At 40.4% G+C, this 25,422-nt stretch overlaps 2 protein-coding genes across 10 annotated transcripts in view; one reads left to right on the forward strand and one right to left on the reverse strand.

Moving 5' to 3' along the window:
- Positions 1–19,738, reverse strand: part of FRRS1 (ferric chelate reductase 1) — a 152,287-nt gene extending 132,549 nt beyond the window's left edge. For 3 of the 4 annotated variants that reach the window (XR_007907132.1, XR_007907128.1, XM_051803425.1), the window contains exons 1-9: positions 19,591–19,738; positions 19,403–19,489; positions 9,134–9,285; positions 4,691–4,886; positions 4,332–4,468; positions 3,017–3,111; positions 2,229–2,379; positions 1,241–1,420; positions 245–343 (exon numbers count right to left, since the gene is read on the reverse strand). Coding sequence is in view for 1 of the 4 variants with exons in the window: in XM_051803425.1 (XP_051659385.1) it covers positions 245–343; positions 1,241–1,420; positions 2,229–2,379; positions 3,017–3,111; positions 4,332–4,468; positions 4,691–4,886; positions 9,134–9,184 (909 nt within the window). In the remaining 3 variants the exon portion in view is untranslated. Of the gene's footprint in view, positions 1–244; positions 344–1,240; positions 1,421–2,228; positions 2,380–3,016; positions 3,112–4,331; positions 4,469–4,690; positions 4,887–9,133; positions 9,286–10,176; positions 10,381–19,402; positions 19,490–19,590 lie in introns of those variants that run through there. The other variant, XR_007907133.1, reaches the window with a different exon arrangement.
- AGL (amylo-alpha-1, 6-glucosidase, 4-alpha-glucanotransferase) overlaps positions 19,712–25,422 on the forward strand; it is a 35,828-nt gene continuing 30,117 nt past the window's right edge. For 2 of the 6 annotated variants that reach the window (XM_051803189.1, XM_051803198.1), the window contains exons 1-4: positions 20,415–20,548; positions 21,122–21,271; positions 24,148–24,358; positions 25,212–25,378. In XM_051803189.1, coding sequence (XP_051659149.1) covers positions 21,190–21,271; positions 24,148–24,358; positions 25,212–25,378 — 460 coding nt within the window. In that variant the 5' untranslated portion in view covers positions 20,415–20,548; positions 21,122–21,189. The other 4 variants (XM_051803211.1, XM_051803233.1, XM_051803206.1 and 1 more) reach the window with 4 other exon arrangements.

Below are 25,422 nucleotides of genomic sequence, written 5' to 3' on the forward strand. Positions count from 1 at the left end.
GTAATAATAGGCAGAGGTTCTCAATACAGTAAGCTCCCACCATGTGACTTATTTTTACAAGTTAAATTTAGACTTCCAAAGTTAACATTTACTAGAAAGCAAGAGTCCAACCAATCTCACCTTAACAAACTATGGATCCACCTTAGTATTTGCATGTGCTGTGCAAAATAAAAGCACAAAGAAACACTATACCTTACTTCAAAAACTACATTTGTGGAAGGGTCTTAGTTGTTTTCAAATGTACCTCCGAATCCAAGAGAGGATGACTTCGTCCCGTCAGATGGGCAGTGCTCACGTGAACACGGTGGTCCTCATTAATGCACAGATATGCATCATCACCACCCTGAAGAGTTTAAAAGAAAAATACATATAGCTGAATAAAAACCACCACTGGCAGTCTCCAAAAGCTCTTTGATTTAATATAGGCACAGCAAGACCTCAGACAGATTTCAGTAGTTATCAAGCTATTATTTCCCATCTTTCAAACACATCAGCATTATTACAGAGGAACCACATTAAGTCAAACAGATGACATAGAAACACACACTGTAATTTGCACATCCCCCCCTTCCAAACTAACAGACATATTATCAGACATTTCTTTAATTATTTAGAATTTACTGAATTAACTAGGCAAGACAGAAATGGATGTTGATGTTATTCAAAAATCCACTTCAGTTACATGATGGTTTTCTTCACAGTTGTAAAGACAAAGTGTTGCTAAGAACCAAGTGTTCCTGCACTAGGGATATGAATATAAACAGCATCTCCTTTGTGCAACAAGTAGTTTATGGATTATGCATTTATCAACAGCATCATCCCTTCACTTTAACATCAATTCAAAAAAGGACCTTTGAACATTTTTTAAGATTGAATGGAGTTATTTCTAGACAAACAACCATCAAAATGAAATGGGTTTCAGAATAACAACTCAGCTTCTAACAGGTGAGGGTTTTTGGCTAGGTAACAAAGAAAGATTGATTTAACCAGGAATTTCAGTCAACAGACAGGCTGGATTCTACCATAGCAGACATCCATAGGGAAATTCTACTGCAATTAGTCCTGAGCTAAAACTGAATATCCACTACAAAAGACAACTTCTGTTTTAGCACTATGGGAGAGTTACACCTCATCTGACATGTCACATTATTTCCATTTTCCATCTGCATGTTTTAGTAGAGTACTACTCAAACTTTACTGAATTCACAAAAGCAACTATGGAAATAGAATAGAAACTCACCATCCACTGGTCATGGGACAATGCAAATGCTAAATAGCCTTCACTTGGACCACTCATTTCAATAAATACTGAACTCTCTTCTTTTTGGAAGGATAGAAAAAAACAGGAAGCACTTTCAGGATCACAGTTTGAAGGGTTCCTAATGCAGAACTTCATAATTCCACAGCCCGAGGCACTAAACTAGATAATTAAGGAAACAAACAAATCAAACAATGAGAGTTTCCCTCCTCTCCCGCCCTTTCTACCCATTCTAGAAAAAGCATACAAGGAACAACAAAGTGACATCTGTGTCTACACACCAATCTCTTAACCCATGTCTACAAGTGCCCTAGGACAAGTAAGATGATGATGAATTCCAAGTTGTACTTTTACTCAAGCTGAACTTCTGCCTTAAAGACATTACAATAGAATAACTTTGAAAAGGTAGTAAAAATTTCAGAGAAATTTCCTTTAATTTAATATTTAGAGAGGTAATATCAGCTGTAGGATAAGGAAGCTTTGTGTTTCCTTTTCAAAGTATAAACTCCACTGATACACACTGAAAAAAAATACATGGATTAAAAGTCACAGTTATCCTGTATCAAACAGTGATGCTTGCTCAATCCATTCAAAAAATCAGTAATAGAAGTCAGTAACACAGACAAACTCCCAGGAAGAAGGTTTCTGAGCCTGCAGTTGCTAAATAGGAAACTGTTGGTCAAGACCAGAGCAAGTCTTTCCCATCTCTCTTCAGAGTTATGCACAATATTTTCTTATCATTAAGTTCTAAATATTCTATCTACCTTTTGACCTGTGTGCAGCATGAGAACATTTAACCCTCAGAAGTTCAGGCTACTCAACTAACACAAGAGGGTAGCTGGTTACATTCTTAGTCTGAGATATCAAAGTTACTCATCTTTCCTTTTCTGTCAAGAGCCTGTATCAATGTAATCATGTTAGAGTCCATTAATCATAAGCATTAAAGATAGATTTATTTATCATTACTTACCGGCTTTGATAAGTGGGAAACTGGGTATGAAGTTGACACAGCCTCTGAAGTTGCATGCAAAGGTGTTGTTGGGGACAGCACATCAGGCTGAGAAACAATGGGACCCGGAATCTTCACCCAGAAAGTCCTGTATTTCTTGACAACTGTGGCTCTTAAACACAACACTCAGTCATTACTGTATACAACAGCCAGTTGTTAGTTAAAAAAGGAAAAGCTTCTATAGTTCATACAACTTATTTGTAAAACTCTCATCTTTATGTAGACCTCTACCATTTTAGGGATTGAAGTAGGAAAATATCTTAAATGTCAGTAGAAAAAGAATTTTAAAACATCATACTGCATGCTGCAGTGGATATAAGAAACATTCATGCCCGCAGCATAGATTACAACTTCAGAGTTGCATTGCATTTGTTGTAGTTCACAAAAAGCAAGTAGTGTAACAGAGGGGGATACAAATAATTTGGTTAGGTACAAGCAAAGAAAGAAGATTCTTAACACTGTACATTACAGGCATGAGAAATGAGAAGTTATCTAGAAATACTCAAGAATTCAGCCTCCAAATTCCCTTCTACTCTCCCTGCAAAAAACCAAAGTAATCACCTGCAAGCTCTCCCTAAAGAACAAGTGCCTGTATTAATGCAAGCTCTGCAGCAAGCAAGGGATGTTGACTTTTCAGGCCATTGGTCCAACTGACTTTTCAGTTGCTGGCCAATATACAACACAGACAATGGTACAGTTTTACGTTGTTTGCATTTTAATAAACTAGAACTGACACTAGATTTACTTACAGGAACTGTACATGTTTTGGTGCATCTCCAGGAGCAGTCCAATAAACTTTCATGTGTTTCTTTTTTGTTTTACTTGTCTGACTGACAGCTGAATTCTGAAAACACACACGTCAAGAGTTACACAGTGGATATGCACTAAAGAGATGCTAATTAACACAGTCAGCACAGATTGCAGCTAAGTCCTAAAGAGACACTGCACTGTTACACTGCACAACCCCAGTGCAACTGGTTTTCCCCAGTCAGTCATGATCAACTCAGATGAAGCACACCACTGCAACTTACAAACTTCAAGGTTAAAAAGAACAACTTTCAACCCAGAAGACCCCAGGAACGAGACAAAGGCTGCTGCAGCACTTATGCAAAAATGGTGGGGTTTTGATAGCAAAACATTTTGACAGTTTTTTGACAGTAAGACCATGAAGAGACAGTGCAGTGACTACAGAGAGAACAGAACTAATGTTCCAGAGGACAAAACCTGGAAGTAGTCTTGGGATCAAATAATTTTTCACACAAAATAAACAGATCAGACACAGCACTAAGTCCTCTGAGCACAGAGGGCACCACCCAGATATCCCCATGGCTTTACAGCACTGATGAATACATTGAGTGCCAGTGGGGGACAGGCGATAGAAGTGGAGAGAAAAAAGTACATCTAGGCAGATTAAAAACTTTGTCCACACCAGCTCAGATGACACCGTACATGTCCATGTATTTCACACATGTTGCTGAAACACTAGTCAGAGTTCATTTCTCTTGCACCTGATGCAAATCCATTTATCTAAAACAGATCTATCCTGTTACTAAGAAGGCTCCACTAACCAGTAAATGACAGAGCAATACTAAAGATTATAGCCTAGTGTTTGGCCAGGTTGGAAGGGGTTCTCAGCAACCAAGAATAGTGGAAGGTGCCCCTGCCCACAGCAGGGGATTGGAACCAGATAATCTTCAAGGTCCCCATCCACCCTAAACCACCCTATGAAATAGTGTTTGTTTACTGCAATAATGGCCCTAAACTTTCCTTGCTCTAAGACATTTTCTCTGTCCTTAACAACTATGAAAAAGCAAAACAGACCATGCCCTCCTCCTTTTAATATTAGGAACACACGACATTCATTATGCACAAATAAAAATTATGTTACAAAAAAGAATAGTCCAACAAGTTGCAGTGAGTCTGCCTCTGTACTCCAAGCTGGACCAATTTCCTGAGAGACTTACTAAGCTCAAATAAAGTTATGTAGCTTAGCTCTGTCCTGTCACATAGTCTAATACAAACACTTCAGTGCCTCATGCCTCATTTTAGGTCGCTAGACTATACCTTGGTACGACCACACGTCAGAAGCTGAGAAAGTCTCCGGTCAACTAACATGAAAGAACCAACTGCAGGGCCATCCAGGTGTTCTGCATCCCGGGCTTGTATGAAGAATCCTTCAAAATCTGGTCCAGACAGACTAACTGAGGCAAGAAGAAAAATAAAAGTAAGTCAAAATGTTCTCCAAAGGAAGAAGGAAATATTTCAACAATAACTGCCAGATGCTCATTATCCAAGTACTGAATGATGGTTAATGAATTGTCTAAAGAACATTCAATTGCTTAGATAAATCTAGTATAGCTAACTGAGTCAAGACATCTACAACACAAAGAAACAGCAAATCAAACTCTTCAGCTCTAACTGACCTTCTATGTTGTTCCCTGGTTTAAATTCAGTCCCATTCACTGTGATGGTGTGCTCAGGTGACAGTTGTGGAGAGCCACCATGGCAGGGTATCATGCTAGTGCAGGCTGCTCTTACTTTTCCATTTGGATAGCCACCCACAGGTGCACAGAAGCAAACAAACATCCAAACAGTAACAGCAAGACCAGATAGCTCCATCTACATAAAATAAGATTTACAGGCTGTTAAATACAATAAGTATTTATATTACAGGTCACAGTTCATCTTTGGAAGTCAGTTGAATACAAAAATAAAAAAAATGTTAAAAAAAAAAAAGGCATTTGTGAGAAGGCACCGTTTCCAGCTGCTGAATAACTTCTGCTTCTGATAACTGCCAGACTTTGCAAGAACGTTCTGATACCATTTTTCAGGCCATCAAGAGTACAGGTGTAGAAGGAACCCTCCATCCACTAGATGGATTATTTCCCTCTGTGCATTTTGACACCACTTTTAAAGTGTCTTTTGCCTATCTGTCTCCTATTCTTTCTCAGAAAAAAAAAAATGGAATCTCTTAAACACCAGCACAGGACAGATGGATCTTAAAACTTGTTTCACAGATACATAAAGGTCAAAAGTATTGAGGAACTATACGGTTAGTATGAAACCTACTCTTTTATTAATCATAGCTCCAATTTTGCATCATTAAAGGCTGCCTTTCTTTTTCCACAACCTGTGTCTATTTTTTCCACATATGACAAATAATTCCCCAGTAACAAGTTCTTCTTTCTGGAGAAAAACTAAAGTTGCCAAGTGTCAGAAATAAGTTTTACATATGCAAGACTGAGAAACTGGTATGAAAATTTCAACAAAGAAATGTGTATGTTTACTGCAGACAAGCACAAGACTTTTCCTTCGAACTCTTCCTTTTGGACATTGGACCTCCAGACAATTAGTCAAACAATATCATTGCTTGTCACACTCTTGTTAAGGGAACAGTACATATGAAAAACACGTGGAATAGTAGGACCACAGATCCTAACAAAGTTAGATGAACCCCGGATCCCAGCTTTCATCACAGTGTTTTGCTCAGTCACAATACTGTTTTCATAAAAGCTATGGCAATTGTTTTATTACTCAGTTACATGCAGGGTTTACAGATTTACAGTTACTGTGGTTTTACAGAATACCTTCACCAACAAAAAAAACCATTTCCATGTCCAAAGGGCCAGGAGAACAGAGATGAACTTCCTTTCAATCCTTAGGCACAAGAAAGGGCTATCTAGCGAAACATAGACACAGAACTCTGCCTTCTGGAAGAGCCAGGCCCATTTTGCACCAAGTGATAAGAAGTATCAGGTTATGCAGTTCCCTGACAGCACACGTGGACCTGAAGATAGGAAACACACTGAGCCATTTCGGTCTGAACTCTAGAGACCTAAAAAGCAGCCAAAGGAAGACAAGGCAAGTCATGATTCTTACACAATAAGAGTCATCAACTCTTCCAAAGTTCTCATACATTCGGTGTTAAAATCCACAATATCCAAGGTTACATTTGTACTTCAACTTAAGAGCTCCTCAACAACTTTAGACTGGTAAATAGAAGAAAATCAGAGGCAGGAGAGGTTTGAACAATTGGGTTTCAGGAACCAGAAAATAAAAACCCAACACTCAACTCCTCCTCCTAAATATTCAAGATAACATTATGATCATATCTTCTACTTAAAGTGAACTTTTCATTCTAGTTCCAATACTCTGCAAACTGTCACAAGTTTACATCAAAGTGATTTTACTCACAAGTTAAAAAATTATACAGAAATCTAAAAACTAAGGTTCAGTACAATTATATGTACCAGAGAAATCTTCAAAACAAAGTTTCTGTAAGAAGAGATAAGGCTACATACTGCAGAGACAAAAAAAATAGTAGGCTAGAATTCTGCTTTAATTAGCAAAGGATGTGGTAGAGATTTAAAATGAAACAAGAAATATTCTTTGGCAGACTTAACTAACTCAAAAGCTGGCAGATGAGAAAGATTAAGCAAAGATTAATGCAATAAAAAGACCAAAACCTGAAAGCAATCAAGGTTTGTAATAAGTAAACACAATGAACTGCTGAATATTTAACTTTCTTCCTGCTATTACCCTTTGCAGAAAAAAGAGATGAAGACAACTGGATCTCACAACTACCTACATAAGTACAACTCTGAATGAAAAGCATTAGGATTAATGGCATGGAAAGGATTTGTTACAGAAAGGTTAGGTTTAGGAAAGCAGAAGTGTGACATATGAATCATTCTTAGCCTTACCACAAAAGAAAAAATCCCTTTTAAAGATCAAAGTAAAAACAACTCTCCATCTGTAACAAAAAGGACCTGAGTGACTGATAAAAGCTATCATATCTTACAGAACTAATTTCTTCTACTATTCTACTCTTTTTAGAAACATGTCTAAATTAAAAAAAAACAAAAAAACAACAAACCAGTTAATTTGCTTTCTAATAAAGATGAATCAGTAGATCCCTGCAAGATCATCTTCACTAGATAAGGACATAAAAAAATTGAGTCAAAATCACCATGTGTAGACTTAAAATGAGAATCTACATTAACTCAAGTTTTGAGGTGTGTAAGCTGTCAAACAGCCGGCTGTTACCTATAGCATTTGAAAATACTCTCCATTTGCATTGTAATTTACTATAAATTTTAGATTTGCCCATCTTGACAGAATTGGCTTGCAAGTATTAAGAAGCTTTGGCCATAATGGCTTATTTATAACTCTTTGAAACAACTAATTCTTGAGAGCCAGTAGGAATTAGCAAACTGCAAAGCTCCCTGTACTAAAGAGGAATAGGAATAACTGACTTTAGGACTGAAGCATGAAGAGGTTAAAAATCAAAAGCTAAATGCATCATTTTTCAACTGGCAATTCTCTAGTACTTACTATCATTCAAACAGTCTGGAAGAACAGGGAGTTGAAGGATTTGTGCACTATCCAGAGACTTGTTTTCCAAAATAAATGCATTACACTGAAATGCTCATGTTAACCAAGATCCTTAGAGCACATGTAGTCCAGGTCCTCTGTCCTGCCTGCATGCCAGCTGCACACCCTGTGGTAGCATCAGTAAATGCCCCAGTCAAGGTCACAAATGTGTGCTACAGAGCATATTAGCTCTGTAGTCAGAACACAGTCACATACCACTGACTGTTGATTTTACTTAGTTTGTACCATACGCAGATTTTTCAGTATGTTCTTTGTGATCAAAGACAGCACAAGATCCAGGAGTCTTCTCTCTAGCACGTACCACACCGTTACAGTATAAGAGAGTTATTCAGAGTACTGATTTATACCTTTATTTAGAATGGAAAAAAAAATACTTCAATACTCATTAGTTTGAAGCATGACTGCAAATGTGTTACTTTACTCATCCTCCCTTCTTAAATCTTCAGTATACTACATAACCCATCCCCCCCCGGCAGGAAAGCAAGCTTCAGAACAAGTTTTTCCAAAGAAACTTCATAATTACTTGTGATTCTAATGGTGTTTCAAATATAATGTCACTCTTGGGGCAGAGCGAGAGAGAGAATTATGTACTTGAAGCTATTTATAATACAGCCTTCTAATTAATAGAAAGCCAAAACCACAGTGCAATAGCCATCTTTTTCCGTACCAAAATTATGTGGGAACCATTTCACAATATTTAGTATACATGGGAGCTTATTCTCCTGATTATATCTCATCATCTTAGAGTAACTGGATTTGGATAAATGGAGAGCATAAGTTACTCTCTTCCTGTGTTCAAAACAACTCCTACAGTCCCTGCAGCTACCAACAGCTAAGAAAGCCTGGTAGCTAAGAAAGCTCATGAGTACAATACTCACATTCAGGACTCTTCACAGAAGTTATCTTCTTTCAGCTGTTTTACTTCATTAGCTGCAGAGTGTGAAATCTAAAACTAGCTTCAGAGAGGAAGAAATGAAAGGGTGGGCAAGGCAAACATAGCACCAATTCGAAGGTACAAAAAATATCACAGTCAGAGCTCTTCTTCTGAGCACCATCAGACAAGAGGGAAAGGAAAAAGGAAAAAGTCATCTGAAGGAGAATAAGCTATATTAATATGAGGGGCCAGTGACATGTCTCTTTAGAAATATACTCTTACAAGGCAAAAGCTAACAGACTCACTGTCCAAGAGTCACCCTCCCTCCGAATTTATAAAAAGTTTAACTAAGCAGAAGTCAACTCAAAGGTGGTCACATCACGACAGCTGGACTGAGCAAGGGCAGAAAACAAGCAGTGTTCACATTCCTAATAACTCATTACTTTTAAAATACAAAAACACATTCACGCCCACATGATGACAAAATATACACACCTCAGCATTCTGTCCTTTCTACTCAGGAAATATTAAAAGAGAACTTCAAGCATTCCATCCTTCAAAATTACTTTTTTGTAACAGTTTGAGTGTAGGTACCTACCTTACAGTCAGTCCTTCTGTTACAGTGACCAAGTCTGAGTAAAATTGCCATTGGCTCTCTACTTGTAGTAGAACAACTTCTATTACATTATAATCTCTTCTATTTGGCTTGCATATAACACTATGAAGTTTTATTGTATCCAGGAAGCTTGTCTGAAAGAAGAAACAATATGCACACACAAAAAGAAAGATGACTTATAAGAGTGTTTTTACTCCAGACACACATTTTATACAGCTATCCAAGCTGAGCCCTTAAGACAGCACACTTCATCTGAAATGTATAAAGTTGTAATTAAGCACCGACCCTGTACATCATTTGCTTTGTCAAACATGTACTTCTACAGACCTCAAAAAGTTTCACGTTAAATAATTAATTATATTCTGGCACAATTAAGGGGAGAAAAACCTACAAACAACTTTTGATACCTTCTTCCTCAAAATATTAGTTGACACAAATTTGCAACATGATTTTAAAGTTCATTCTGCATTTACTTTCAGTCAGAGACACTTTCTTCTAGACGAGGAATAAACAATCTTATGAAGAAATATGGTAAGTTCACCTTTTTTCTATATAGCTCACCAAGAATGAACAAAAGGCAAGGATTTTGCCCTGTTCAGTTGTTTACTTTCATTATTTTAGTTGGGCAGTTTCTCTGCATATAATTTTTAAGGCCCCTTGCAAACTTTTATCTATATGAAGAACCCAGACTTGGAGGATGACCTACAAATGACACAGTTTGTTACCCCAACAAGTAAATTCAACTACAGCATCAGCACACTTACTGTCACAGTTATCATACAGCCATCTCCTATGTACGTAAGTGAAGAAATAAAATAAGAAAGTAATATTCAGATAACATTAAGAAGCAAACAAGATGCAAGAAGAATATACTTGGTGTGGCTTCCAGATAAGATAAGCCACCTTTATTCATTAAAGCACACAGGTTTAGGAGTTTTCTCTAAAGCAATTCAGAAATGCTTGCATGAAAAACAGCAGCTACAAGATACTTTAAAAGCTTCGCTAGATTTTACTTCGCTTCATACCTGCTGCAGATATCCTATTAAGCAAATACACTTTTGAAAAAGTCAGCTCATCCACACTTTGAGCACTCGCAGGCGTCAGTGTAACCAAAGCGCTCCGGCGCTACAGCAGCTCATCAGCCCCGACAGCCTCCGCTCCAGGGAGCCCCACTCTCCTCTCCGGCACTGCCCACGGGGACGGGCGGGGGGAAGAAGGCGCAGACAGACCAGCCGACCCCTGCTCTACTCGAGCCTCTCCCGCGGCAGCGGCGCCTTTTCTGCCCGCGCTGTGGGCGGGGCCGGGCGGGGCCGCGGGAGCGCCCGGAGAGCCGCGAACGCTCCGTGTGCCCGCCCGAGGTGCTGCTCGCTGTGGGCATCCGGGAACAGCGCCTTGGGGAACGTGTCGGGGCTCCTGATTTCTTTGCAGCCTCCAGATGCTGGGGGTCTGGGTGGCCGTCCTGATTTTGCAACTGCAGTCTTGCCCCATGGGCTTTACCGGGGGATTGTCCTTGTCAAAGCTTGCAGAGCTCATCTGCGGTGCTATTCGTGTGACGAGAGGTGCTCCCACATACAGGCTTGCAAAATCAGGTTTTTCTTATCAAGAAAGCAAATAAATACTGGCTGTAACTGGGGCTTTGCCGGCAGAAACTGCAGCTGCTTACACAGGTTTCTCTGACTTCTGCTTTGTTTTAATCAAAGTCCTCAATTGCTCACAAAGTGGCACAAAAGACAATTACTTAATAAAAATCCAGCGGGAATTTTGCCCTTCCAAAGCATAGAAATGTTGCGTTTGTGTTAACAAACATCTTGACTGGAGGCTTCCGGTAATTCAGTTATTTATTAGTAGTTCTGAGAAGTTCCAGTGACCTTAAAACCTATGACCTTAAATTAGTAATATTTAAAAAAAAAAATTCTATCTACTAAAATATAGCAGATAGAAATGCTCTGTTAGTGTTCTATTGTTTTCTCAGTTTCTATAAAAGCAGCATTGACCTTACAGGTACCCTGTAATAACACATTATAAGACATATTTAATGTGAAATCTTACAAGATATATTTAATGGATTACTTTGCCTAATTGGATAGATGATTTTACTGTTATACTTGTATTATCTTGCTCATGGAAGTCACTGGGAAGCTGAGATCTCAGTGTATGGCAACTGAAGAAACATAACACATAAGCAATAGCTTAAAGTTAAATACGGATATTTCCCCTGGCTGGGGAAAAAAATAATTCTATTTACAACTGCCTTCATAAAGTTCCCTTATATGAAAGAGTTTGATAAAATTGTAGGCCTAAATACATACATGCTTTGCTAAGAGCTTGTGTGTTTCTAACTAATTTATGCTAATTAAAAACAGCTTTCCTTGCAGATACATCATTAGTAAGATAAATAATAACATAAATACATTTACAGTAAGAAAACTGGTGACCAGAGGGACCAATATTCTTGACAATATTTAGGTTCATAACTTTCACGGATTACAGTGCAATTAATATACAAATGTTTTTAAGATCTTATTTTAGGGTCTTGGCTCATTGACAGAATGGAGTGTACATGTCTGAAAAATTGTAATAAATATAAGTATATACGGAAGTAATTTCCTCATTAAGACCCACAAGAATGAAAATGCAAGCTACAATTATGTTAGAAATGGCAATCAGAGTTTAAGGAAAAAAATCATTTATCTGTGAAAGGTAAAGTGGGTAAGGGAGAGAACACTGTTTTGTTTCTCATTGTATAGCTTCTCTTACTTCAGAAGGTATTTACTATTGCCAAAGAGCTGTGAAGCAACAGAACCAGAAAAAAAATTACTCTTTAACTACTGAGTACAAGTACTCATACTCCTTCTGCACAGGCAATCATCAGTGTGTCTGGAAGGGCTCTTTTCAAACATACCAGTCTCCTTAAAAAAAAAATAAAATCAACAGTTCTACAACCTTAATGAAAATGTTTTTATGAAAGGGTACTGCATGCTAATTTGTTAAGTGTCATATCCGATATGTATCAAGAAAATAAAATGCATTAGGATATATGAACTACAAAAAAATCCAGAGCTGCCTTTTCTTTGTAAAGTGTACTGTAATTGTGTGTTCATACTAATTCTGCATTTATTGCAAAGCAGAGGTTCTTAGCTTAACCAAACGAGTTAGAGACAGACGGCTGGGGGTTGGTTTTGAATCTTCTTGTGGGCCTGAAGAGAGAGAAAGATATGTAACCTACTATTGGCCTGTGTCAGAGGATGATGATGTCAAGTGGCAAATCAACAACACAACATCTAACATGAAAAGAAGCTGATGACTTTTTTTTTGCATAGTTTGTTAACAGGGCCCTAAGGAAGTAAGTGAAAGCTCATAATTTTGAAAGCAATGGCAATTTCATAAAGGACACTTTATGCCAAGTATATAAAGGGGAATTTCTGTTGCTTAAGAACTGGAGAAACAAGTAAAATACATATAATTTTGGAAATTAACTATTTGGCAGAGCAATATTTATTTTTTAAGCCCAAAGCAATATGGAAAACAATAAGCCATTGAAGCTAGATCTGAAGAGAACCCATGTTACTATGTGGTTCCTTGTAATCAACGTTCCACTTAGGTATTAATCTAACTATATAGCATAACTGTGGTATTTTACTGTGGTATTTTAGAAGGTCAGACCTTGGTCAAATTTCATATATTGTGCACTGTGCTCCGTGTTACTAGCAAGGGTATCAACATAAAACATCACTTGAGTTCAAATCAAGTGATGTGCAAAAAGGTTGCATCCCTATCAGACTGTTTTGATGATGGATACCTTGGATCTGAGCATTTTTTGTTACTAGTGTTATTTATTTTGAAATGCTTACATGTGTTCGAAAAAGTGCATTTGGGTTTTGCTGAATGCATGCTGGATACTAGTCTTCCTCTGAAGATAACAGTCCTGGTACTCACATTTATTCACCTCCATCTTGCATATCTTACACTTATGAGGCTAGGTTTCAGAATATTTCAAGCTTTTCATTTATTGTCTTAGCTAAATATGTATTAGGAACTAATAACAATTAATGTTATCTTACATAGGAAGAATTCTTCCTACCAAATCAGTTTGCATACGATGGTGTTTTTTCCCTCCAAAGTGAGGGGAGTGTTGAATCATTGAAACAATCCTGACCATCTAAAAGGAAATAAATAATGATAAGGTCACAATATAGGATATTTTTCTCCCTAATTAATCAGTTCTTTTCCCTTGAGTTTTGGCACTGTTTCATACTTACCTGTTTTACCAACTGTCTTAAGCTACAAGCTAGATAAATGTGTTCCCCTGATGTCCAGAAACATCCCTTTCATGTATGCTTTCTTTTGTTGTTCTTATTCCTCTTGATTTATCCGCCCCTTCTACTTTCATTAATTTTGGGGGCTTTTTATGTCACACATAAAAATTCAGACTTTGAAACGTATTTATACAAAAATACTTGTTTACCGAGAGGTAAAACGTATTTTACAGTTTTCAGTCAATGACTGTAACAAGCCACCTGGTGGCAGTAGCCACTCAGTAAAATAAGGTTTTCCACTCGATTGCAGAGATAACCTACTTTCTTTCTGTATCTCTCGTCTGACACAGTAACAGCTGAAGTACGCACACCATAGCTTTTTACCAAAATACGTATCCACCTTGACTTAAATAGATTAAAAACAACACAAAACAAAAACTTCCTTGCTAATTTGAAATCAAATAATTAAGATTGGTTCCCTCATATCAGTTAGAGCCAGGTCTATGTAAGTGTTCTGATACAATGATGGACAACCCATCACTTCTGTGAGAGAGCCTCTACTCAATTCAATGCACAACACGAGTGAATCAATGGATAAAAGACTGCAGTAAAATCATTTCACGCACTTCAAGGGATGTGGGCCATTGCTTTATCAGATGCACACTATGAAGTTTTACCTGATAAAAGTACTGAATTGTTAACTTTATTGAGTTTTCTGTATTTTTTAACCTTGCTGTGATGCTTTTTAAAATCATTAACTGTATTATATTAGTGAGATGTGATAAGTTCCTATTGTTCTGTTTTACAGGGAGCAAAGACCTTGCTGGCAAAGGCATTGACCTGTAAGTGCTTCAGTTTGAGGCACTTTAGACCTGATTACAGAATTCATAATGTGACACTGAGATGAATTGAAATCTTGTACAGTGCTCTTTCACACACTTATCGGTTTCTTTGCCAGCCGATCTCAATTCCACCTTTGGCCCACAGCTCTTCCTTTTCTCTTGGACTAGGAGCTGATTTTCCTACTCTTTTTCATCTCATCTCAGAGGTCTTTTCACAGACAACCAGTTTCCAGTCTTTCAGCTTTTCTCAGCAGCTCTTAATTTGACTCCTTCATGGCTTCTAAATGCATTCCTTGTTCAGACACAGTATATCTGTGGGTTTTGCAGTTGCTCTGAGTTCAAGCACAAGCACGAGCAATCCTGCTGTAGGGATGATGCATGATGCACAGTGCTGTTGGTTTAGCCACATGCTTGTTAGTACATGCCCAGTGCCCCTGTTGGGGAACCATGTGGTGATGTTTGAGTACACTTGGCATGAATGGCTGCAGGGATTTTAGCTCTTACTTTGGCAAGTTTCACCTAAATATTTGCAGATACCTTCAAAAGCTAAAAAAATGGTCAGACCGCAACAGAGCTGGTAAAAGGCATATCCAATGTGGGAGAGTTGTGAATAAGTGAGAGAAGACTGTTTCATAGCACTTTTCAAGTCCTGGAAGCAGCAATCCTTGCTTGGCGAGCACAGGGGAATATCATGCAAGGTGTGAAGTGACTCAGTCCAGACACACAGAAAGCTGCCTCCTGCACAGTCAGGTTAGTACATAGTCACTGTGCAAGTCAGTACCCCCAAGGAAGTTCCAAATGTTGGGGGAACCTGTTGCACAGCACCTGCAGTGACTGAATAAATATATCACTGACATTCTCAGAAGCAAAATACCAAATCTGCACTATTGTACGGACACTAATTCCTCCACCAACAAGAATCCAACTGGAATGAAGAGCCAGTGGTTTGAGCAGAGGTCAGATACTCAAAAAAAACTGGGCAGCAGCAGCAGTTTGTCCCAAAGTACAGCAGTAATTCCTAGGTCCTGGGAGTTCATATAGGAGCCACTGCCCAGTTATGCTGATGACTTCTCATCAGCAATCCTCAACTTAAATTCACGGATAACCAAAAGACATGATGATATCAACAAGACAAACATTAAATAAGGACTTTTACTTTCTGTTAGCAGCGTTTGGTGATGGTTCAACTGGAAATGTTGAAGTAGATGCACTGATTGCCGCATGGTAAAAGATTTGTCAGTTTGAATTCTATCTTTGTAGTGTTCTAGTGCAAACCACTCTTGTATCATCTTCCCTATTCTCCCCGCTCACGTTTAACTTGGTAATCAAATGCATAAACTTGTTGAAAGGCCTGGGACTTGAAGTGATTTTGCAGTGAGAATTGAAAAATTTGTTCCAAGGTATGAAGAAGAGAGGAAAAATATATTTGAAAACAAATGCTTGCTGTAGTCATATGTTTGGTGAAATATTCTCTTTCTTCAACATACTATGGCCTGTTAAGATGCTTAAATTACCATGGCTTGAATTCTGCCTGCACTGAAAGATTACAGAGCAGGCCTACAGACCTCAATATTAGCTTTCAGATAACTTCAGGTTATGTGGAGTAGTATGTAGTTATTTCTTCGCTTAAAAATCAGATGTCAGTTTTATACAACAGAAAAGCACGATCAGTTATTTAACATTTGAGTGTCAAGGGCTGTCAAGGTGAGATTTTAGGATGATTATTATTTTAACGGACTAGGAAAATATTCATGGTAATCACAGCATATCTCACTAGTGTTGAACAGAACAATTTACAGCAAGATAAAAGTGCTCATAGTGGGTCAGCACACTGGTATGATATTTTCTCCTTCTACAATAAAAATTGGCCCAGTATACCTGAATTTATTTTATACTTAACTAAGTTAAGTGGTACAAGAGTACCATTCAGACATTTAGTTTTAAATTTCGTTTGCCAAGTCACCACATTTGCAGATTATTAATATCAAATTAATGTTATGCTGTTAGCTAAAGCACAGTCAAACATATCTTAAGCAATAATGTGAAAAGCTACCTTTAACAACATTTTATATGGACCTCTGTAAAGATACATGCATTGAGTTTTATGATTTTCTATTAAAAATTAAACTCCATTAAAAATTAACTTTATACGGAAGTTAAAGCAAAGCATTGATTGTTTGAGCCCACACAGTAAGAGAATGCCAAACTGGGATTAAAAACTAACCAAAAATGTTTCTGCAATCCAAAAATTCATGATGACACCAGGTTAATCTTTGAAAGATCAAACCAACACTGCCAAGTAACTACAGGAAAGGCCAGTAAGAGCAAACTGAATGGGTTAGTGTCCTAGACTGTCCGTCTTATTTGATTTCTTACTTATATAGACATTTTTATTCCAGTCTACTATTTATTCACTGCCTATCCTGCTATTGCAATCTGTTTAGCTATTTAGAAGAGATTTTAAAAAATAAGTTACAGGTGATTACTGCAATGTTCTCACTAATGTTTTCACTCAATACTAGATTCTACTGTCGAAGAACATATATAAATTCCTGCTGGGTACATAGTTGTCTAAGAACAGCACTTGTTTTCAGTCACTGCATAGCAAAGATCTAACTCTTAGAAAAGACTGCAGTTTAATCAAATTGCAGACATACGGTTTTAAAGAAAAGGAGTTTTCGTTCGGGTTTGCATTTCTGGTTGAGATCTCCCCATTAGAAAACAACAACTAGACAGAAGATTCAAAACCTCTTAAGCTTTCTATTTTTTGAACAATAACACAGTGTTAATTCATGAATGGACAGGGTATGAGTGTGGAGCATTGAGAAAAAATGTGCTATCACTTTAAATTTTAAAAAGTCTTGTATCTCCTGTATACAGGCCAAAAGAATCTACTTTCAATTTTAGTTAGCTGTCCAGTTACATTCTCTCTGTGCTAGTTGGCTTTTATTTTGTTATTGGTAACACTTTTTCTGTTATTAAAAATAAAAAATGAGTGCCATCATGTAAGTATTCCAAGTTCCCACAGTTTACAGTCATAACCTTTAAAACAGGCACAAGCGATATGACATCAGTGTGATCTGACACCCGCTGAACAGCTCCCCAAAGTGCATCGACGCCACTGCCAGGATAACTGTTCTTTAACACTGTGGTGCAAAACAGAAGGCAGGAGGGGAGAAGGACTAGGAAGGTGTATGTAAAAGGAGCAAGGGATTATGGTATGAATACATTTGAAAAAGCTGCAAAATTATTTCCTGATAATAACTTTGATATGATATGCACTCTTATTCTGAAGCAGCTCTTGATCATTTCCTGCTGTGGTATATCATATCACACACTGAGAAACTGCAAACTGAAGATAAAATGATGCTGTGAAAACCACCCTTTAGATACCAGTGTAGCAAATACCATGCACACTTGCTTTTGGCTGTGTAGACAAAATCTGCAATGCTCAGTGGTAGCACTTGTGCACTGATGTTCCCATATACAGAAAACCTGCTCAATTTAAATCTGCTAAACTACACAGACTCTAAGTCTGTAAGGGATGTGCCAGCATAAGAGGTGATGCTGATGGAGAAAGGGTTAGAGCAGTCTGCTCTGCTTTCTTGATTAAACTTCATCAAGAGACCTGCAATATTCATTACCTGTGAAATAGTATTTTTTTATATTGAACTGAATGCCAATGAAATGATATTGTTCCAATTATTAAGTAACTTAACAGTACCTAGGGAACTTTTTTGCTGTGTAGTGGATCAAGTTCTTAATTTACGCTGTTGACATCTGGTTTAGCTACAGTCACAAATTATGGTCAAAATAACTGATTCAGGATTGGTTTCCTAATGAGTTTTGTCCAAGACACTTAAAAATCCTTTTTCATAAACTCAGACAGATTTCAAAACCTGTCTCAATGTATAGCATAGAGGAGATGTGGCAGTGCAAACCTAGTAATTAGGGTAGGGTGAGTTTCCTTATTGAGTAGTAAAATCAAAAGAGCCCCATTTTAGAACTTAGTAGCAGCGGTGAAATTCCCTTCATAACACCCTTTTGTGGTTTTCTTCCTCTTCAAAAAGTATTCAGCATGCACTTTTGGGTAACTATTTATGCAAAGGACTTGGCCACATGGGCATTATTTGCTCTCCCTCTCTTAGAGCTGTTCTGTGTAAGCCGGTCATGAAAGTCCTAAATCCCATTCCATCTGCAGTACATGACAGAACAACTGCAAGCCTGGAGGAAGGACCACTTGTGCCAGGCTCTGTGACAGACCAACCTCAGAGTCACTTAAGGATACCAAAGCCTTCTGAGGATACCAGCAAAAAGATGGTCCAGGTCCTTTCTTCCTTTCTAGGACACATGAAATTCAGAGAAAGCAGCCAGCATACCAGGAGAGTCAGGATTCTATTGGGTGCAATTCTGTCCTGTATACAAATACAGGCCAGCAAGCTGAGTAAAGAATTAAGATGCTAGGAAAGACAAGGACAATGGGAGAATCCTACTAGGCCCCAGGAAATATCCATGTAAAGTATCTCAGATTAGAAGTATCACGTTTGAATCATATTTGAATGAACCTCACTGAGGCAAATGTTAGTGAACTGCACTCACAGGGGAACTTTTACTATGAATTTTTCCCCTAATATTGTCAGGGGCATACAAGTTGACATATTCACCTACACCAACATGAAAATCTTTCTCAACAATACCAAAAAATGTGAACTGTAATGATGAAGAGTCAGATTTCTTACACTGTTCATGGGGAGAAGCAGGTGAAGGGAAAAAGAAAGAAAAAGAAAGAAAAATAGCTACCAGAAGATAAAAAAACTCTGTTTGAAATGGATGGCAGTGTTTCCATGAATATCAAGGCCTTTGAACTCTCCCTGAATGCACTGTAATTGGATGAACTTTGAACTGTCCCTAAATGCATTGTAATTGCATGAACACAATGTGGTAAAACACAGTTATGAGGGTATGCATGGGGTGACTGGAAGTAAATGGTTTAAACCTAAATGGTTTTGCAGACTGCTTCCAGTTCTATGAAATATACAACCTCTAGGAAGAAAAACAAACTAACTAACAAACAGCTCAGTATAACATAGCGACTGTAATTTGAGAAGCACTTTTTTAAAAAATGTATTTCTAGGCAATAAAAATAGACTGACCTTCCAAAGACGTAAGGCTGACCTTTACACTGGGGTGCAGTTAATGACTCCGGTGGTGAGAGGCCTGGAGAAACTGTTCCAGGTGTTCTGCAATATAAAGCAATGGTAATGCTTTATACAGTACGCTGCAAAGTAAGGGATGGGGGCATGTTTTGGTGTTGTCTTTTTTTTTAGAAAAACCATGCTACCTCTTGGTCAAAGACAGATCCACGGAGTTTGTAGTCTTGTCCACACACTATATATAGCACTTAAACCCTGGCTGACATCATGTTTTTCCCGCGGCGCAGCCTATCAGCACGGAGCCGGCCGCGCGGCGCGGTGTGCCGGCCCTGGGGCGGCCCGGCGGGAGCGCTGAGAGCCCGGCGGTCACGGCAAGGAGCGGCTGGGCCCGGAGGCGTCAAGCGGGACACCCCAGGCAGCCTTTAGAGCCACCGCGCCCTCAGTGGAGCGCCCGGTGAGTCACACAGAGCTCCGGCTCCAGGTGCCCGGGCCCCTGTGGGCATCTCTCGTGTCTGCGCGCCCCAGCCGGGTGTAAAGGCGCTGGCGGGGCGGTGGCTGTACAGGCTGGGACAGACACAGGTACAGCCGTGCCGCGCTGCCCGGGAGCCCCGCGGTGCTCCAGGGCACGGACCCGCGGAGAGCTCAGCCCGCTCGCTGCCTCAACAGCGCGGGGCAGGAGCGTCGCCCCTGAGGGAACCCTGGGGTACCCCCGGCGTACCCTCTGCCCTCAGAGCGCGCTCCCCGGGTCGGGCTGGCGGGGCGGGGCCGAGAATGGCGGGGCGGGGCCGAGAATGGAGGGGCGGGGCCGGCCCGGAGGGGCGGGGCTGAGGACGGAAGAGCGGGGCCGTACTGGGATGGGCCGAGGGCGGAGGGGCGGGGTCGGGCCCGCCCGGGGGGCGGGGCGAAGAGGGGCCGGGGCCCGCCCGGGGGCGGGGCGGGGTCCGTCTTGGGGCGAGGCGGAAGGCGGGACAGCCCGGCCCGGCCCGGCCGTCCTGCAGCGCCGCCGGGGCGGGCCTTGGGCTCTCGCGGGAGCTGTGCAGGCGCCGCCCGTCTGCGAGCGCGGCGGCTGCGGAACCAATAAAGTTTGTTTCAAAAAAAGGCAAGAAAAGGGCAGGAAAGGAGCCGTGTCGCCGCGGCTGTGAGCAAGTGCGTCACTGGCCGCCTGGCCAGCCCGGGGCGGCCGCAGCGGGCGAGGGCGGACGGGCAGCTCCAGCCCCGGCTCCGGCTCCTCTCGGCCTCGGCAGCCGTCGCCCTCCGCGGGGAGCGGCGCCGCCGCCGCTGTGCGGGCCCGCTCGTGAGTATGGCGGGGCGGCTGCGGCGGACAGCGCTCCCCGCGCAGGGCGGCGGGGCGGCCGTGCCGGGCCTGGCGGGGTCGCCGGCGGTGCCGGGGCGGAGAGTGACAGGTGTCAGGCTCCCCCTCCGCGGGGACACCCCCGCCGCTCTGGCTGCGGGCCGGGCCGTGCTGTGGGACAGGAGCTGCTCCGGAGTGCTGCCGGTCCGGGGCCGAGGCAGCGCTGGGCGCCGGCTGACAGCTCGCCCTGCGCCTGGCTGCCCTCCGCCCTGCCCGCAGCGCCCGTGTCCGCAGCGCCCGTGCCCGCGCTCCCCCGGCGCCGGGGAACATGTAAGCGCGGCCGGCGGCGTGAGGCGCTCCCGAGCGGCCGCTTCTTGCGGGGAGTCGCCGCTGACCTGCGGGGTTTTGTGTGTGTTCCCTCACGGCAGGGCTCGCCTCCTCCTCCCCGCAGTGAGTGTCCCGGCGCGGGGGCAGCGCCGGACGGGCGACCGCGGCCATGCCGGGCGGTAAGGAGACACGGCTGCTGCACCTCAGCGAGATGGAGAAGCTCGACAAGACCCTTTTCAGGCTGGAGCAGGGTAGGTCGGGGCGGCGGGGCAGGGTGAGAGGGAAATGGCCAGGACGTCGGCACCGTCTTTGGACGGCAGTGGAAACGGAGTTCAGCCTGTTTTGGTGGGGGTTTTGGAGTGTGAGGGTTTTGTTGTTGTTGGTTGGGGTTTGGCTGTGGTTTTGTTGGTTTGGTTTGGTTTTACTTTTTCTGTTGTTTTAATGTGAAACAATTTCTGACGCTCTTGCTTCCACTGCAGAGCTCTATGGGCTCCAGACACGGCTCGGTCTGACTCATAAAACTCTTGAGAAATGAAGAGCAGATTGGCCTGGAGCCGTCAATCTTAATGGGAGTGAAGTACAAAGCGTTTTTTGGACGGGCTCTGTCCCTCTCCTTTTATAGCCTGTACTTCAGGGACCCGAAGAAGTCTCTTAAGTCAAGATCTCCAGTGTTTATCTGCAATGTCTTATGCAGCATCCCATGTTTTAATATTATAATTCTGAAATCTGTCAGTAATACTAACATTTTGCAAAGTCTGAAAGTTTGAGGTATTATTTCAGAATATAAGCTCTTTAGCTCCTCCTAAATCTCATTGTCAGATTTCTTAACACTGCTGAATACTTTTAAGTACTTGACATTAGTTCTCCTTGAAGTGTTCCTAAGTCTACTTGGAAAACAAAAACAAAACACCAAAACAAATAAACAACCCCCCCCAACTGATTGACTGTTATGCCAGTCAGCAAATTCAGACTATAAAACTAAAATCACTGTCTTTAAAAAAATATTTTTAATGATGAAACAATTTTTATTATGAATTTTTGTGGGGTTTAGTACTGTGTGTTACTGATCTAGTAACCTAATATCAAAGTGGTTTAGTAAAGGAGCAAGATTTTGGTTCTTGAGAATAAAAATTCTCTTTTTAACTCTTCCATCCAGTTGTGTAGATTTTCTTGAGTGACACAGAAGTGCAGGACTGTCAGACATTCAGAGTGCCTTTGCCGGTAGAAGTCTCCAAGAGGGCATAGCTAATTTTGAGCACAGCATTCCTGATGTCAGTATTACTGTTACAGGAAATAAGATATCAATGGCATATATCCCTGTCCTCTAATTTTAGTAATCCCTGTAACAAAATGTCAGGTCAGTACTGAAGAGAGTATACTTAACATTCCAAAAGTGATTTTTTTTAATTTTTTTTTTTTTGCATTCAAATAAGCTTTATTTTACCTGCAAGACATTCAGATCTAAAAACTATTGCTCTGCATGGTGGGTTTTGGTGCAGTGGTGATTGTTAGTAAGAGGAATGCCAAACGTGGTCGGACATATTTAAATGTGTTCAGACAGTGAATTCTGGTATTAGAGTCACCATGATTCTGCTTAATAAGCAATTGGGGTTTTTTTTTACTTATGATACTGGAACTTGACATCCAGATATTTTATGCTTTGATTCATTCTCTGTGTATTAATAACTTTCTCTTTTTTTAAAAATACTCAGGTTTCTTTTACTATTTTGTAGACTGCTAGAGCTAGTAGGTGTTTTACTACTGTTAACCTGTGACTGACTTGTAATTTAGAAAAATCACTGTGCAAGAATTTATATCCATTTCATTCACTTGAAAGAACCCTGTAATTAGCCATGCTAATGGTGGTGCTAATTACATGGTGGCCCTCATACCCTCAAGTGGAAGCATATTCTGAAACCTCTTGACTAAATTGAATTTTTTTTATATCCAGCTCAACAGACTACATGTGGTTTTAGGTCCTAATTTTTTAACTCAATTTTTTCTCATTATCAAGGGGATCTTCAGCCTAAACTTAAGGCTCTTTCTGTGTGTGTAGCCTGCAGCATGTATACAAAACTCCCTCTGGTTTGTTGAGCTCTCTGAAAGTTTAAAAATTTGTATATTGTAGATTACACACAAGTACATATAATTTTACATTATAAATCATTTTATGTATAAAAGCATAAGGAGTTTAGCACTGTTTAGTGAGCCCTCAGTGAATAATGAAGGGATTTGAAATATTTTTTGCTTTGAAATGTGTTCCTAATTTTTTTCCAGGCATTTTCATGAGTCAACCTGTGATTTGGTAAACCTACGTACTTAAAGACCATATAAAGACTGCATAAAATTTCATGCAGTCTGATGATCACTGTGTTTTCCTGTATTTCTTTTTTAAGACTTTTATACAGCAAAGAGAAACAAATAGGAAAGGAGATGAATAATGTCATATAAGTAAAGGAAAAAGGACTATATGTAAAGTATGCAAAGAGCAATGTTAGGAAGGTAGGGAGAGATGATGCAGTTTTGGGTGCCACAATATAAGAAAGATCTAAAGCTATTATAGAACATCCAAAGAAGAGTGATGGTGAAGGGCCTGGAGGAGAAGCCGTGTGAGGAGCAGCTGAGGTCACTTGGTCTGTTCAGCCTGGAGAAACGGAGACTGAGGGGAGACCTCACTGCAGTCTTCAGCTTCTTCATGAGAATAGGAGGGGCAGGCACTGATCTCTTCTCTGTGGTGACCAATGACAAGACCTGAGGGAATGGCCTGAAGTTGCCTCAGGGAAAGTTTAGGTCGGATATTAAGAAAAGGTTCTTTGGTTGGTCACTGGAACGGGGAAGTGGTCACAGCACCAAACCTGAGTTTAGGAGGTGTTTGGACAGTTCTCTCAGGCATGTTGTGCTTCCTGGGGCTGTCCTGTGCCAGGAATTGGACTTCAGTGATTCTTGTGAGTCCCTTCCAACTCAGGATATTCTGTGAGATTTTGCTGTAGAAATATATCATTCTGCTGAAATTCTTGTCAGATATGTTGGTGCTTTCTTATTAACATGATATCAAAGTAGGAGTTATAATAACAGACTAGAAATACCTACTCATCCTGATAGTGATTTTCTTTTTTTTTTTCTTGAGGTTTTGAACTGCAGTTCCGACTGGGCCCAACTCTTCAAGGCAAGCCCGTTACTGTGTACACAAATTATCCAGCTTCTGGAGAAGTGTTTGATCGCCACAAGTTCAGGACATTATCATGGCACAATCCTGCAGGAAAGGAAGATGACTCTGACAAATACTGCAAGCTGGATCTCCAAATTTCTGGGTCATATCAGTACTATTTTAGTCTTGGGTGAGTGAAATTTTTATCTTTACAGCCAAATGCAGTCTGCTTCTACACTTTAACTTGAAAAACTACAGTTTTTCCATGTGTTTTTCAAATTGCAACCATTGGGCCAATCCAAATCTACTAATGAAAGACTGACTGGTGGTTTTTTGAAGCCTTCTGATACAGAAATGTTCTGAAGAATATACAGAACCAAGTTAATTTTCTGTGAATGCTGGAGAAGCAATCTGTTTTTACAAGTTTTCAAATTCATCAGCATTATGAGCATATGAATGATTAATTTGTACTTTCTTCATTGACTCTGAGGTTTGTTTTCTACCTTTCTAGCACAGAAGTTCTGGCATTCTTTACTTGCATCCTTTATGTCCTCCTTTGTTTCAGTGGGACAACTGAAGAAGAGAATGCCAGTAGCTGTAATAATTGTAGTCTGGTATTTGGAGTTTCTGGAAGATGGGTGGTTAAATTCTTCCAGGCTTAGAAGGACATTTACCTGAGGATGGTGCTCGAAATGGAGATCTTTGTATAATAGATGGGCAGTCAGGTTTTCTGTGTTTCTGTCCATATGCCAAAGGGAGGAACCTGTACTGTCTTAGCAAATAACAAAGGTATCTCACTTTTGCAGAGAGTTTAAAGCTCTGTATTCCAATTGCATTCTTTTAATTCCAGTAGAGAGATGACGCCTAAGAGATGAACATTTCAATGTCTCCTGTTTTCTTCAGGTGCCCTGCAGTCCTGTTGCTCCTCTCCCCCAACCCCTGTACTGGGCTACTGTGTTTTTTAAATAGCTGTACTGCTTGGATTCTCTTTGTGAAACTGGACATGGCTATTAACTGTACCAATGAAAATTAATTTTTCCTAGAAATGAAAAAAGCGGTGGAGGTTACATAGTTGTGGATCCTATTTTGCATGTTGGAGCTGATAATCATGTACTACCTTTGGATTGTGTTACGCTCCAGACATTCCTTGCTAAGTGTCTGGGACCATTTCATGAATGGGAAGATAGACTTAAAGTTGCAAAAGAAACAGGTAATGCCAATACACCTATTGAAGGATATAAGTTTTTGTCTTAT

This window comes from Manacus candei, unplaced genomic scaffold (genome assembly GCF_025592945.1).
Source record: "Manacus candei isolate 608988 ecotype Guabito, Panama unplaced genomic scaffold, ASM2559294v1 h1tg000005l, whole genome shotgun sequence".
In the NCBI taxonomy this organism is placed as follows: domain Eukaryota; kingdom Metazoa; phylum Chordata; class Aves; order Passeriformes; family Pipridae; genus Manacus; species Manacus candei.